The sequence below is a fragment of the Clupea harengus genome, chromosome 11 (genome assembly GCF_900700415.2).
Source record: "Clupea harengus chromosome 11, Ch_v2.0.2, whole genome shotgun sequence".
NCBI lineage: Eukaryota > Metazoa > Chordata > Actinopteri > Clupeiformes > Clupeidae > Clupea > Clupea harengus.
In genome coordinates, this window is record NC_045162.1 from 15,929,317 (window position 1) to 15,942,123 (window position 12,807).

The following is a 12,807-nucleotide window of genomic DNA, read 5'->3' on the forward strand; positions in this document are numbered from 1 at the left end:
TCCAGAACATGAGAGCTAATTCCACCCTTTTAAGTCAAAACTATTAGGAATATGATCTCTTCTAATTTTGTTTTTCTTTTTGTAAGTCACTTTAATACTAAAATGGCCTACATATGTTTGTTGGAAATAGAGAGCAATTTCCCTTCATCTCAGCGCATGGCAAGCTGTTCTGTTTCATTGTATTTGGTTCACGTTGTTAGAAAATAAAAACCTTGCAAACCTCGTTTACTGACACCATGATGTAAATTCCCTATCTGTAAATGTGAGTAGCCATCTTAACATTAAATGCCCGATGTAGGTATTGGGTATGTACCTGAATGACCTGCTTGTCCTGTGGTTGTGGGCTTGTTTGTAGGGAAGATTATTGAATTCTGTAGGGCACGGTATGGGTTTGGTGGTAGATAGCATGGTTTTATCTCACTGTAAGGGAGGCATTATAAATCAGGGAAAGTTGGGCACACAAGTGTAGTGGAGTTTTTTTAATGATTTTTCTTTAAACTTGTGCATCAACTTCAGACAGTAAACTGAGTGCACTCCATTTTCGTATTTTCACAACATGGTCAAAATTAGTGTAGTATTTTTGAAATCTTTAAATACATCTTTATCCATTGGAAACCATTAACACACAATGTCTCAGCACTGAGGTCTAGCAGTCTATGGGGGATTGGGTTGGGGGGTTTAGAATGATAAGCAATGCTGGCAGTCTCTTCTTCTTCTTCTTAACTGTGTGTTATATATAGATATCCTATTTTATTCATTTTTCACCACCACCATCATAATAATCGTTATCATCATTATCATCATCATCTGTTGTATTATTTTGCCCCAAGTAAAAATATCTTTCTTTTAAATATGATTCCTATACACAATAAAAATAGGTTTTGTCCAAAATGTGTGTGTCTAATTAGCCCAAGTGGGCATTCTTTCCGCCAATACACCCCTCCCCCCCTCCCCAGTGGGGTCTTGAGGGTAGTTAGCGATCCAAGGAGGCCACTCTGCATGGATCCGGGAGGTGGTTTCGGTTGTGGAGCCTAGTTCTCCATGGTCCAAGACGTGTGTGTCCAATTCTGAAGGGAGCTGGGTCCGTTTTGATATTTGGGTGGAGCGTGTGGTGATGGTCCTCGACTCCTGCGGCCTCATGCTCTGGTGTGGGGAAACAGTGAGGGGCCCCCCCATCTGAGGCAGGTAGATGCCCCAAAGTGATTATTTTTTCTCTCTTCTTGTGTCAATAAAAATTATTACAAAATTTTTCATGTTTTTTTTTTTTTCTCTCTTAGTACAAAACTTTTTTTAATCCATAGAAATACTTGCATTTGCACAAGGTAATGTGATAATTCTTCTTGTTAACTTAAAAATCACAAAAAAAACAGTACAAAAAACAAATCTGACATTGAGCTGAAACCAAAAAACAGAATGCATGAGAACAAAGCCAAAAACAAAAAGAACATCATCAAAACAAAAAAGATAACATACACAGTTACAATAGCTCAAATGAGGTGTGTCCCTTAGCTGTTGCTTGGCAATCCACGAAAGGATAAATAACAAATTCATAAGTAAAAAAAAGAATAAATACTCAAATAAATACATTGTGACCACTGTGACGACTTTTGATGACATGTATGTGCGTGGTCTTACACCTCTCTCGTCTAAACCGTATTTATAACCTGCCGTACTCTCAGCCACCACACTGCATCTGCAGGCTCCCCTGGGAGACTCATGCCGGTGGGTGCGGCCCAGACAACTGGCTGCCTATGAGTTGATGGTCGACCTAAAAAGCATCTTAGACACAACTGAACTACTGCTGTTCTACCTCTGTAATCTCTTTCTGCACATCTTCCACCTGTCTGTATACATATATAGATATATTTAGTTATTTAGTCAGAAATTTGGTGAAAAATACATCATCCCATCTTATCCCACCCCACCCCACCCCCACCTACCCAGTTCATATGGTTTTTAAAAAAAGTGTTAGTAATCAGAAACACCATGGAATAAAAGTCATTTATTGCCTGATGGATGTGTTGTGTGTTCCTGTTCTGCCTTCATCAGCAGTCATTGTGATTAATCAATTGGATGTTGTACATCTGCAGCTGTTCCACCCTACTCTGCACTTCCAGCTACTAAATAATTTGGGCCTGGCTAGCTTATTTAGTTTAAACCTCAATAACAAACCTAATATGAAAGAAAAAAAACATTGAAAATAAATGAAATGAACAGATGCATTTCTCCTTCGCTCTAAGCTCTGTGATAAACACATCGACCTGCCTTGGTGTAGAGTGTGTTCCCTTTTTGTGTGTGTGTGTATGTGTGTGTGTGTGTGTGTGTGTGTGTGTGTGTGTGTGTGTGTTTGTCTCCTGTCTTGGTGATGCTCAACTGGCCTCTTTCCTAGTGGCCTCTGTGGTTGGAGGACAGCTGAGTTCCATTGGTTGAAAAAGTAACATAATCACCTGTCCAAAGTTAAAGCACTTTGAAATAAAAGTGTCACTCCAAACTCAGCCCCTGGTATGTCATCTATGTACCTCTGCACACTTCAATGTGTTCCCCTACATTAGTCTGCCTGAATCCTGGTACTACTCACCACCCTGGTAGACCCTTACCTTTTTTGGCAGGAGAGCCCCCCCCCACCCCCCACCCCCCACCCCTCCCCCCAAACTCAAGTTATTTCCACAGGAAATAATTTACAACCCCCTCAATCCCCTTTCCCACCATCTCATGTCTATTTCGTAAAACACCATGACTAATCTAAACCACAATGCAACAGTTAGTTTTTACAGCAAACGACCCACCCCTTCACAACCCCCCAACCCAGCAACTCCAACAAATCCAAACTAAAAAAAAAAAATGAAATGAAAACAAAACAAAATACCCTCCAAAACATGAGCCATTAAAACCCCTCCCTCTCTCCTGGCCCCTCCCTCTCTGCTTCCCACTCCCGCAAAATTGAGTGTCCAGCTTTTTTTATCTGTTTTGTGTTTGTTTGTTTGTTTGTTTGCTCGTGTGTTTGTGTGTTTGTTTGTTTGTTTGTTTCAGGCCATGGTTTCTTTGCCTGGCAGTCTTCGGTCGTTGAATGTGTGCATGTTAATGACCTCCTCCGTCTTGACCATGACGGGCGGCTGGGGCTTGTGTTTGAGGCGACGCTGGCACTTGAGGGACACCCGCAGTTCGTCCACCATGGCACTGCAGAAGGAGCGCTGTGGGGACAGACGAGAGCCATAAGAGGGACACTCTCATCCCTCAAAACAAGCCCTACATCCATGCTGCCCCTTTTCATCTAGTGGGCTTTCCATTTCTTTATGGTCTTCCTCCTCTCTCTCTCTCTCTCTCTCTCTCTCTTTGTCTTTGTCTCTAACCCTTCTTTCCTGTGCTTTCCATGGTGTCTCTGCCCTCAAGCAGCCAGCAGGAGAGAGGAGAGAGACAGAGAGGAGAGAAAGAATGAGAGAGATAATGAGAGAGAGAGAGAAAGAGAAGAGAGAGAGGCAAATGAGAGTGTGAGGAGAGAGAGGGGGGGGAGAGAGTTGTGGAGATAGACTGGAGGGGGATGTGGAGCACAAAAAAGATGGAGAAGTGGGATGGACCTTGGCAGTGGGGGGGTAGACTAAATGAGAGACCAGCAAGGTGAGGGTAAGGAGAAAGAACCAGGTGGAACACACTGAACCCCAGCACACAGCACCTTGGCTCGCCTGCAGGAAAGATCCATGAAATAAACTTTTAAGACTGCCATGGAGAAACACACAAACACACACACACACACACACATACAGATATACATACCCTGCACATACAGACAGGTAAACATCTGGAAACACGTGCACACTATGTATACGCAAAATGCACATGTATACATAGACATATCCTGTACACCTACACACCTGAATGAGCACGTACTGTACATAGATGCACATATAGAAAGACAAACATATGCATGCACGGACACACACACACACACAAACACACTCACACTCACACTGACACACACACACACACACACAACACACACACACACACACACACACACACACACACACACACACACACACACCCCAAGTTAACCCATTTCTCCATGGCAGATTTCACCCCAGCTCGTCCTGCCAGGGCCGTGCAGAGGCATGACTTATTGATGCATATTACATTTCCTCAGCCTCCAATCCTGTATAGCTGCATGGCTAATTAAGCTGCTGCCGCCTCCTCTCCCTCCTTTTCCCGTTACCGAAGACACACACACAGCGAGGCAAGCCAGAAATTAGACCCCTATTCTGAGCATCTCAATCAGTGGGGGCAATGACTGTACTTCCAGAAAGCATCTGAGGAAATTACTCACTAATAATTGGGAGATATGGCTTATTATTCAAACACACAAACTCTGAACCACAAATACAGAAAATGAGAGCTGGCAACTCTTGCCATCTAAGGTCACTATGGCAACATCCAGCAGGAAAACATCCTCACAGAGCAACAAGCCATGTCAGTTTAGCTATGATTAAATACGTTGCTGTAATTGTATTAAAACTAACTGGCCGTGTCAGTGTTTGATTTTGGGGCATGCTGAGCACCTCCTCAACTCATTATGCTTCATGAATTAATTAGGAATTAGGTGGAATTAGTTTTTAGTTGAAGATGCCAAAGTTAGTCCCACACTCAGTTCAATAATGTCTATCAGGAAGGAGTTCAAGAAAACAAAACTTCGGCAAAAAAAGCATGATTTGGGTGGTTTAAATCAGACACCAGTGGAAGCTGAAGAACTAAATGAAAAAGCGTATTTCCTCATGTTTGTTCTCTTAAGGTTCCTCTTTTCATCAATAAATGAAGACCTTGAAAAACACAGATAATTCAACATTAATGTTTCAGCCTCGTACAGCCCAGATGCATCTGTAAAACTAATCCAGGATGTCATGCCCTTTGGAATATGTTATTTACGCATATTAAAACACAGATATGTTGTCTTTGCATAACTAAACATTTCGTATTAAAAAATATGTAAGTGATTTAAGGTATGCTAAAAAAAATCAACTGACACCACAAATTGCAAAAAGTCACGTTCTCTAACTGACATAATTCTCTCTAACATCTTTTTTTTTGGAAAAGCACATGAAAAGCAGACACTGATCTTGGTGAAACAGAACCTTTTGCTTTGAGCTCCGCTATTGATCTGCCTAGTGAGAGACAGAAGGCAGTGAGGATGTTGTGCAACTGCCGATACAGCTGATGGGCTATGTGAGCAGGCGCTGAGATCCCTCGTCCTCCGCTACTGTGGAGGAGAAAAGCTACTGACGTCTCAGCCTCCCCTGTGTCTAAAAGGCACCTGATGGATGCCGATGTTTTGCAACACGAAATTATAGGGCTTTGACGAGTCCCAAACATGGCCACAGGCAAATTTCAGCAAGACTCGAAGGGCTTGAGGAGAATATTGCAGGTTACAGAGAACGAGAGGATACGGAAATCTATTTTGAGAGGTGAGGAGAAAATCCAATGTCATGACAGAACATCACATAAAGGGTGTCGGAAAGCGGCGTTTATAAAATGGTGGATCATTAGACCTACACTATGGCATGCTAGACAGTGTCACTGATTCTAGTCCTACTGTAATGCTCCATTTAGACTCTGACCCCTACTAACATCAAGCGTAGCACATTTCATGCGAACACCTGCTATTATCATACATAGGTGAGGGTGGAGAGGAGTCATTTCCCCTCCGTGAGGCTTGAATGGCAGATGCGGGGTGGGGGGGGGGGAGGGGAGGGGAGATGTGTATGAATGGTGCATGAATATGAATGGATGCAGGGATGGGATGAGGGGACACGCCAGTGTGTAGGAATCAATGCAGCAGCAGCAGCAGCAGCAGCAGCAGCAGCGCCACACTCCAGCACCAACCTCTGCTCCGCCGCCCGACTTTCACAGAACACCACAGGAGATAGTGGAGAGTGCGGATGGAAAAGAAAGAGTGTGTGTGTGTGTGCATATGCAGTGGTGTGTGTGTGTGTGTGTGTGTGGGGGGGGGGGGGTGTTGAAGAGATGTGCATGCTGGTGCAGATATTGAGTACAATGCAGTTATATTCTCAGCACTCTATGAATGTTTTAGATATCTGCTATTTGCTCAATACTGTTGTGTTTGTGAGTGTGTGCGAGTGTGTCTGTACGTATTTGTGTGTGTGTGTGTGTGTGTGTGTGCTTTTTTTTCTAATGAATGCCAGTGTCTATCTGGCAGGAGGGAGCTCTCATAGAGAGAGCAGAGACACTCACAGCAGGGAGGAGCAGGAGCAATCCCACAGAGATGGAGAGGAGCACAGAGAAAGAGGGAGAAAAGACAGGAAGAAAGAAAGAAAGAAAGAATAGATGAGCACAGAGAAAGAGGAAGAAAAGACAGGAAGAAAGAAAGAAAGAAAGAAAGAAAGAAGAGATAAGCACAGAGAGAGAGGGAGAAAATAAAGAAAGAAAGAAGAGAGGAGCACAGAGGAAGAGGGAGAAAAGAGAAAGAGGTAAAAAAAAGAAAGAAAGGAGAGAGGGAGGCTAAGCAGCCACGGGCAAGAGGAAACAAATGACCCGGATGAGGTGAGCAAACAAAGGAAAGAGAAATCAGGAGCGAGATTCATTACTTTTATTATTATTATTATTTTTTTACATGGTGAAATAAAGCACACAATAAATCAGTCTTCTCTGGATGGGAAACAAAATGTGCACAAGGTGAGACCAGTGTGTGCAAAAGTGTGTCTGTGAGAGAGAGAGAGAGAGAGAGAGAGAGAGAGAGAGAGAGAGAGAGAGAGAGAGAGAGAGAGAGAGAGAGAGTATGTCTGACTGTCTCTCTCTGTGTGTGTGTGTGTGTGTGTGTGTGTGTGTGTTCACCTGAGAGCATGAGTTTGTGGATAGAGGATGAGAGAAGCCAAGCATGTATCATGAGAGTATGCAAATAGGGCATGATGTCACATAATGCTAACACTGTTTAGCTCAGTTATCCTAGGTGTTTCACAAACATTTATTAAAGTTCACAGGTGTAGCACTTCCGTCTATCCTCATTCTGTATAACACTCTGAGAGAGAACAAAATGTTTAAATTATTATCAAATCATACTTTTTATATGATTATACACGTCTTCAGTATTCAGTAAGCAAATAACATCAACAATTCATGTATAGAAAAAAGGATCAGCTTCCATAACACATAAGCAATGGTATTAATCATTCACACCCCCCCACCCCTGCACCTCCCAATCTAATGTTACAAAATGATGGTAATTATAAAATGCAAATCGCTGGTGGCGCGTGCCGTCAAGCACGACCAACAAAGACGAAGAGAGATGCTCAATATTCCATCCCCCCCCACCCCCCACCCCGCGCTGTGGAGTGAAACCAATCCGGTGCTGATGGGAGGACAGTTAAGTTATTGCTCCACATCCCTCTGGCATGATCCAGCCGCTTGTGCTCCGTGACAGCTCTCTGTGCGCCACGCAAGCCAAGTTCCCCGCCGCCCTTTCTCCAGCGTGCCACAGTCGATCTATTCACCCTCCACACGCCAACCCCTGTCCTAAGCTATCTTTTCAAAACTGACAGCGCCCGTGTGATGGCTTGGCTTCCTGGCGATCAGTTTTGACAAAAAAAGTAAGAAAAAAAAAGAAAAAGGAAAAGAAGTAGTTGAGAGCTCTGAAACCATGGAGAAGATGGGAAGAGGATTGTTGCTATTTAATCTCAAATTTCTCTGTCTCTTTCTTCTCTCTCTCTCTCTCACTGTGTTCATCTCCCTATGTCTCTCTCTGTTTTTCCTTAGCCTCTCTCTCTCTCTCTGCTGCCTCCCCTTTGCGGTGTTCTTTATGTTGCGTATGAAGTCCAGGTAATAAAAAACAGGCCTCATTTTTTTCCCCCCATTGCCGGGCTAACCGGGCTTGCTTGTCAGTGTAAACGTTAACCAAGTGCTGGGCACGGAGCAAGACCCTCGCGACGGGTACTCCGAAACATCAATACCAGGGCTTACGCTGAACAAACAATGAGGGGAGAGAAGAAGAAAAAAAAATACACACTTTGAAATCGATGGCAGGGTGCAGGAGAGGACTGCCGAAGTCGGTGCGCACACTGAGACGAAGCTAATCGGGGGGTGAGCCGGAGGATTTATCACCATGCCGTGGGTGAGACCTGTGCTTGGGCCACCAGATGTCCACAGGCACACCGGAGCGGGTAATGACTGTGTGAGCCGCGGGGGAGGCGGAGGAAGTGTACAGAGCTCGTTGGGAATGAGGAAGAGGGTGGTGTGGAGAAGGCTGGAGAAGGGGGGGGGGTAGGGTAGGCTGGATTAGGGGTGAGGGCTGTGACTGTGATGGATGTGAAATGAAGTGTGATATGCATGTGTGAATCGTGATCAAGTGAGGAGGCACGCCAAAACCAAGTGCATCTGATGGGGTCTGCGAGAGCGGAGGACGTAAGTGTGGAAAATCGCTCTGACAGCTACACATGAATCGGATCCTGCAGATGAGCCTACCGCGATACCATTCTTTTCAAAATGTGACATATATATACGTCTATTTTAGAGTGATTACAGAAAAGTTAAAGTAGTGTCACTGTTGGTGCAGATTTTAGCCTTTTCTTTAGAAAGGATTCTGAAACATGTGCAATGGAGCATGGGATCAGTGATCAACTCTTTGTTCTAGCTTCTAAGATTTATTTACAAAATGTACTAGGTTAATATGGTGTTCATTATTTATTTGCCATTCATACATCACCTCCCATATGAGGCATTCTTTCATTCATTCATTCATTCATTCCTTCATTCCTTCATTCCTTCATTCCTTCATTCTTTCATCCATTCATCCATCCATCCTCCTCAGTCTCACTGAGTGGTGGCGGGCCTGTGTGAGTGAGGTGTGAGGGCAGGCCTGTGAGTCTGGACTAGCCAGCGTGTGACAAAATGAACACGGTGGCATCAGTCCAAAGACAGCAACAACACACACAGGAGACACACACACACACACAGCAGACCCAGTAGATGTCAGATAGATTTTCTATACGGCCGACGCCTTTGCCCAGCAGTAATAGACTGCTTCGCAAGATGCTTTCATTCACCAGATGTGCTGTTTGAAGTTTGTGGGCCTACAACGAGTGATGGATTTGTTCCCTTTTGAGTGAGCTGATGGGAGGGAAAATCCACTAGAGTCTTATATGAGCCAGGCTGGACTGGCACAGAGGCTGGCTATCTCAAAGCCATTAAACAAAGATGGACTCTCAAGGAAGTTTAGAGAGCAAAACAGTCCTCTACTGATCTACCAGGAGCTACAGTCCCTGGCGAGCCCTAAAACAAAAAGGAAAAAAAATCAAATGAAAGTCATTAAATCACAGGTTGCGCTGGTAAATATATAACTGTCAGTGTCCATGATCTCTATAGTGTTTAGGACTGAATGCCATCAACACCTCCAGAGTTGCTTAATGGCAGTGAAAAGGTGTTAAGGTGCATTAGTGTCTCTTTGTTTTTCTTTTTTGCCTTTAAATGTGAACATTAACATGATGGAGAGTGCTTTCATCAACAGTGTGAGCACTAACAGTCATTACAATGATCAAGCACCACTACTAAATGCAAAGTGCTTTCAATGCCTTTAACGAAAAACTAATAAAAAAACGCAATGAGAGAAAATAAACAGAAGCTTTTAAATCCACTTAATTTTGACCTCCACTGAAAAATAAAATAAAAAACAAAAACCAAAGTTTCCAACAGAATAAATAAAGACATCCATTAAAACAGAAAAAAATGTTGTTCCATTTCTTTCATTCATTGAAGTCCTGAAATGTGAAAATGTTGCTTTACCTTTTCAAGTTGTGCGTTTTGTTTGGACTTATACAGAAACTCGCCGACGGCCACAAACACGGAGAGGACGAGGCCGGCGGCGAGCACGATGAAGATGCCGCCGATGTTCTGCACGCCCAGGGCGCTGGCCTCCTTGTTCTCCTCCTCCGGGCAACCGTTGCCACGCCACCACTTCTCCTTCATCATGTGCAGCTTCCCCTCCTCCTGCAGCTGCAGGATGGCAATGGTGATCTTGTCCCGGTACGGAGAGCCTGAGGGGTAAAACATTTGAGGAGCTGTTAGACTGAGTTCAGGATCGGTTCAGTTCTACTCAACGTAATATGATTCAGTTCAATTGAACTCAATTCATTTTGACTGGATTTGATTCACTGAGTGACTTTTCTAGAAGTGGTCTTCATGTTGCCTCAAAGTTAAAGTTGTTTGGGCTTGGTCACATACATATTTTATGTGTGTGTGTGTGTGTGTGTGTGAGGGGGGGCTGCTGTATACTAGCAGAGCCTGAGAGTCATTTGGTTTGTTGGGGTTCTTTTTCAGTCAAGTATAGGCGTGGATGCAGAGTGTAGCACGTAAGCGAAGAAACATCCAGACCAGCAGCATCCCCTGTTGAGGTCTTTCTTAAAGGATTTGCACCAAGACTGAGATTAACATGGCAGCTATTGTGTTATCCAACGTGCTCTCACAGCTAGCAGTTAATCCAGATACTTAAAAATATGGTGCTTGAAATGTGTGAACTAATCTTTGGTCTTTGCACTCACTAAATGAAGCTACATAGCCTCTAAATGCTTATTAAAGGCCTCCTGGAAAAGTTGCAGCGCAGTAAAAAGCACTAATCTTTAAAGGATTCCTTTGAAACTTTACTTTTAGCTATTCAAAGTAGCCTGGAGAGAAAGTGATATAGGAAAACTGTAAGTGCATGAAGAAGTGTGCGTGTGTGTGTCTTTGAATGTATATGCATGGCTAGCCCCTCAGGTGTCGAAGAGTGTATTGTAAAACACAGCATCCAGGATGCTACTGATAAAACAGCAATAAAAAAAACAATTACATCAGAGGGAATCGCCCTTTCCCCTCCACTCCTTCTATCTATTCATTTCCAGTCTAATTGAAATGGGCTGCCATGCTTAATCTGCAGTAATGTTTCCTTGTATGCATTGTTTTGTTTGGATTCATAAATAAATGCCTTTTCAATCAAGGGGCTTTGAAGTAGGGGGGGTGGGGGCTTGTTCTGTGCCTGTTTGGGAGTCTGGAGACTCCTGGCAAACTCCCAGCTGAGACCCCCCCCCCCCGCCCGCGCAGGTGAACGGGCCAAAGCATACCGCACTCTCGGCACAGATCAAACGCGTCACAGCAGGGTTTTGATTCACCTCGAAGAGCGTGAGCGAAACGGAGTGGAAGGTCTCTGAAATCTCCTGGACCGTCGTAGTTGCAATCCAGCACTGAGAGTATTACAACATTAATACCATCTGAATTATTCAACCAGGTTTCCTTTTCTCTTTCCACTATTTGCTCATCTGAACACATGATGTACTGAGGAGAGACCTTGCTGTCATGAGCAATGTGTGGCTTGCAGACTAACAGGTTCGCTTTTTCCATGCCTGAAGGAAAGTCATAACCCTCGCTATTATGTTGGATCCACTGCGTTGCCATCACTTGTTCTGATGGCCTCGACCAGTCGAGCACAACTGACACGCACTGCCTTGCCTCTGCCATTCATTGGCGCACTCATGAGCACACACCACACACAGACAGTCACACACACGCACACGCACACGCACACGCACACGCACACGCACACGCACACACACACGCACACACACACGCACACACACACACACACACACACACACACACACACACACACACACAAACACACATACACACACACATACACACTTCCCCTGAGTGTGCTGGCTGTTTGTCTGCTGCTGTTGTGGAGGGCAGGTTTAATTGGTTTAAGTCGGCGCAGTCCTTCCACTGTTTCCCAAGGGCGCAGCAGAACCCTCTGAGCGAGGGAACAACCAAAGAGAGCCATGTACTGACAGTGTTTGTCACCATGGTGATACTGCAAAACACATTGATTTTTTTTCCCCTTTCCCTTCGGCAAAGTCCATCGAAATGCTTTTTTCTCTTTCATTTTATATTCAAACAACCACTGGCTCGCAACGTATAATTTCACATTATCTCTTAAACATTCAGGCCAAGTATACTGCAAAACAAAAACCAGATCAAAGATGTAAAGATGCCTATTGTTTACAAATATTTGTGTTTCAAAATCGAATAGGTTCATCTCCTTCGTGAATTCACTGTGTATAATGATCTGATACAATAATGCGATGCCATTTTGCTGTTGATTGATGTTAATATAGATGGTTATAATAAGGGTGTTGGTTTCTAAACATAAAATACTTAGAAGTAAGATGCCAGAAGTATGAAGCTTGCGCAGTGTGAGCAATAGGTGATGGGGGGGGGGGGGGGTCTTTTGGCAAACGATAAACAAGCACCTGCAGAAAAATCTCAAATGTATCGGAGAAAAAGGCGATGGGGTGAGGTCCCATTCTCATCCAACATTTTCATTTTCACTCATCTCACCTGTACACAGACAGCGAGGATTTAAGCCAACGTTGAATGTTTGGTGGTTTGCAAGTGATGAACAGGATATGCAAATGGAAGGGATGAAAATCAGACTGTCACAGCATGAGCGCTAATAAGTGATGCAGCTAAAAACCCTCCAACTGAGAAAGAAGAGAAGAATTACGCTGAACGCGGAATAAGGCACATACGACATCGCTGTAATCTGACTGATCAAAGAGGAGTAATGGCAAACAAATCGCTAACGCATTGTCTGCAGACACAACAACAGCATAGAAATTCAAATGAGGGCCTAAAATAGAAGATATCTTTTTAACGCCAGGAGATCTCTTATAAATGCATGTGGAGATTTGTTTCCACCTGTTGAAACTTGGAAATATCCAACGGAGAGAGAGATGGATCTGCACACATTTTGACAGAAGTAAAAAAACGCTTTCTGTTTTT

The 12,807-nt window shown here is 43.9% G+C and overlaps 1 protein-coding gene across 2 annotated transcripts in view; it reads right to left on the reverse strand.

Moving 5' to 3' along the window:
* Positions 1–464: 464 nt before the first annotated feature.
* Positions 465–12,807, reverse strand: part of grik2 (glutamate receptor, ionotropic, kainate 2) — a 165,618-nt gene continuing 153,275 nt past the window's right edge. The window contains exons 16-17 of one of the 2 annotated variants that reach the window (XM_031575743.2): positions 9,778–10,028; positions 465–3,191 (exon numbers count right to left, since the gene is read on the reverse strand). In XM_031575743.2, the coding sequence (XP_031431603.1) occupies positions 3,027–3,191; positions 9,778–10,028 (416 nt within the window). In that variant the 3' untranslated portion in view covers positions 465–3,026. Of the gene's footprint in view, positions 3,192–6,763; positions 9,268–9,777; positions 10,029–12,807 lie in introns of those variants that run through there. The other variant, XM_031575744.2, reaches the window with a different exon arrangement.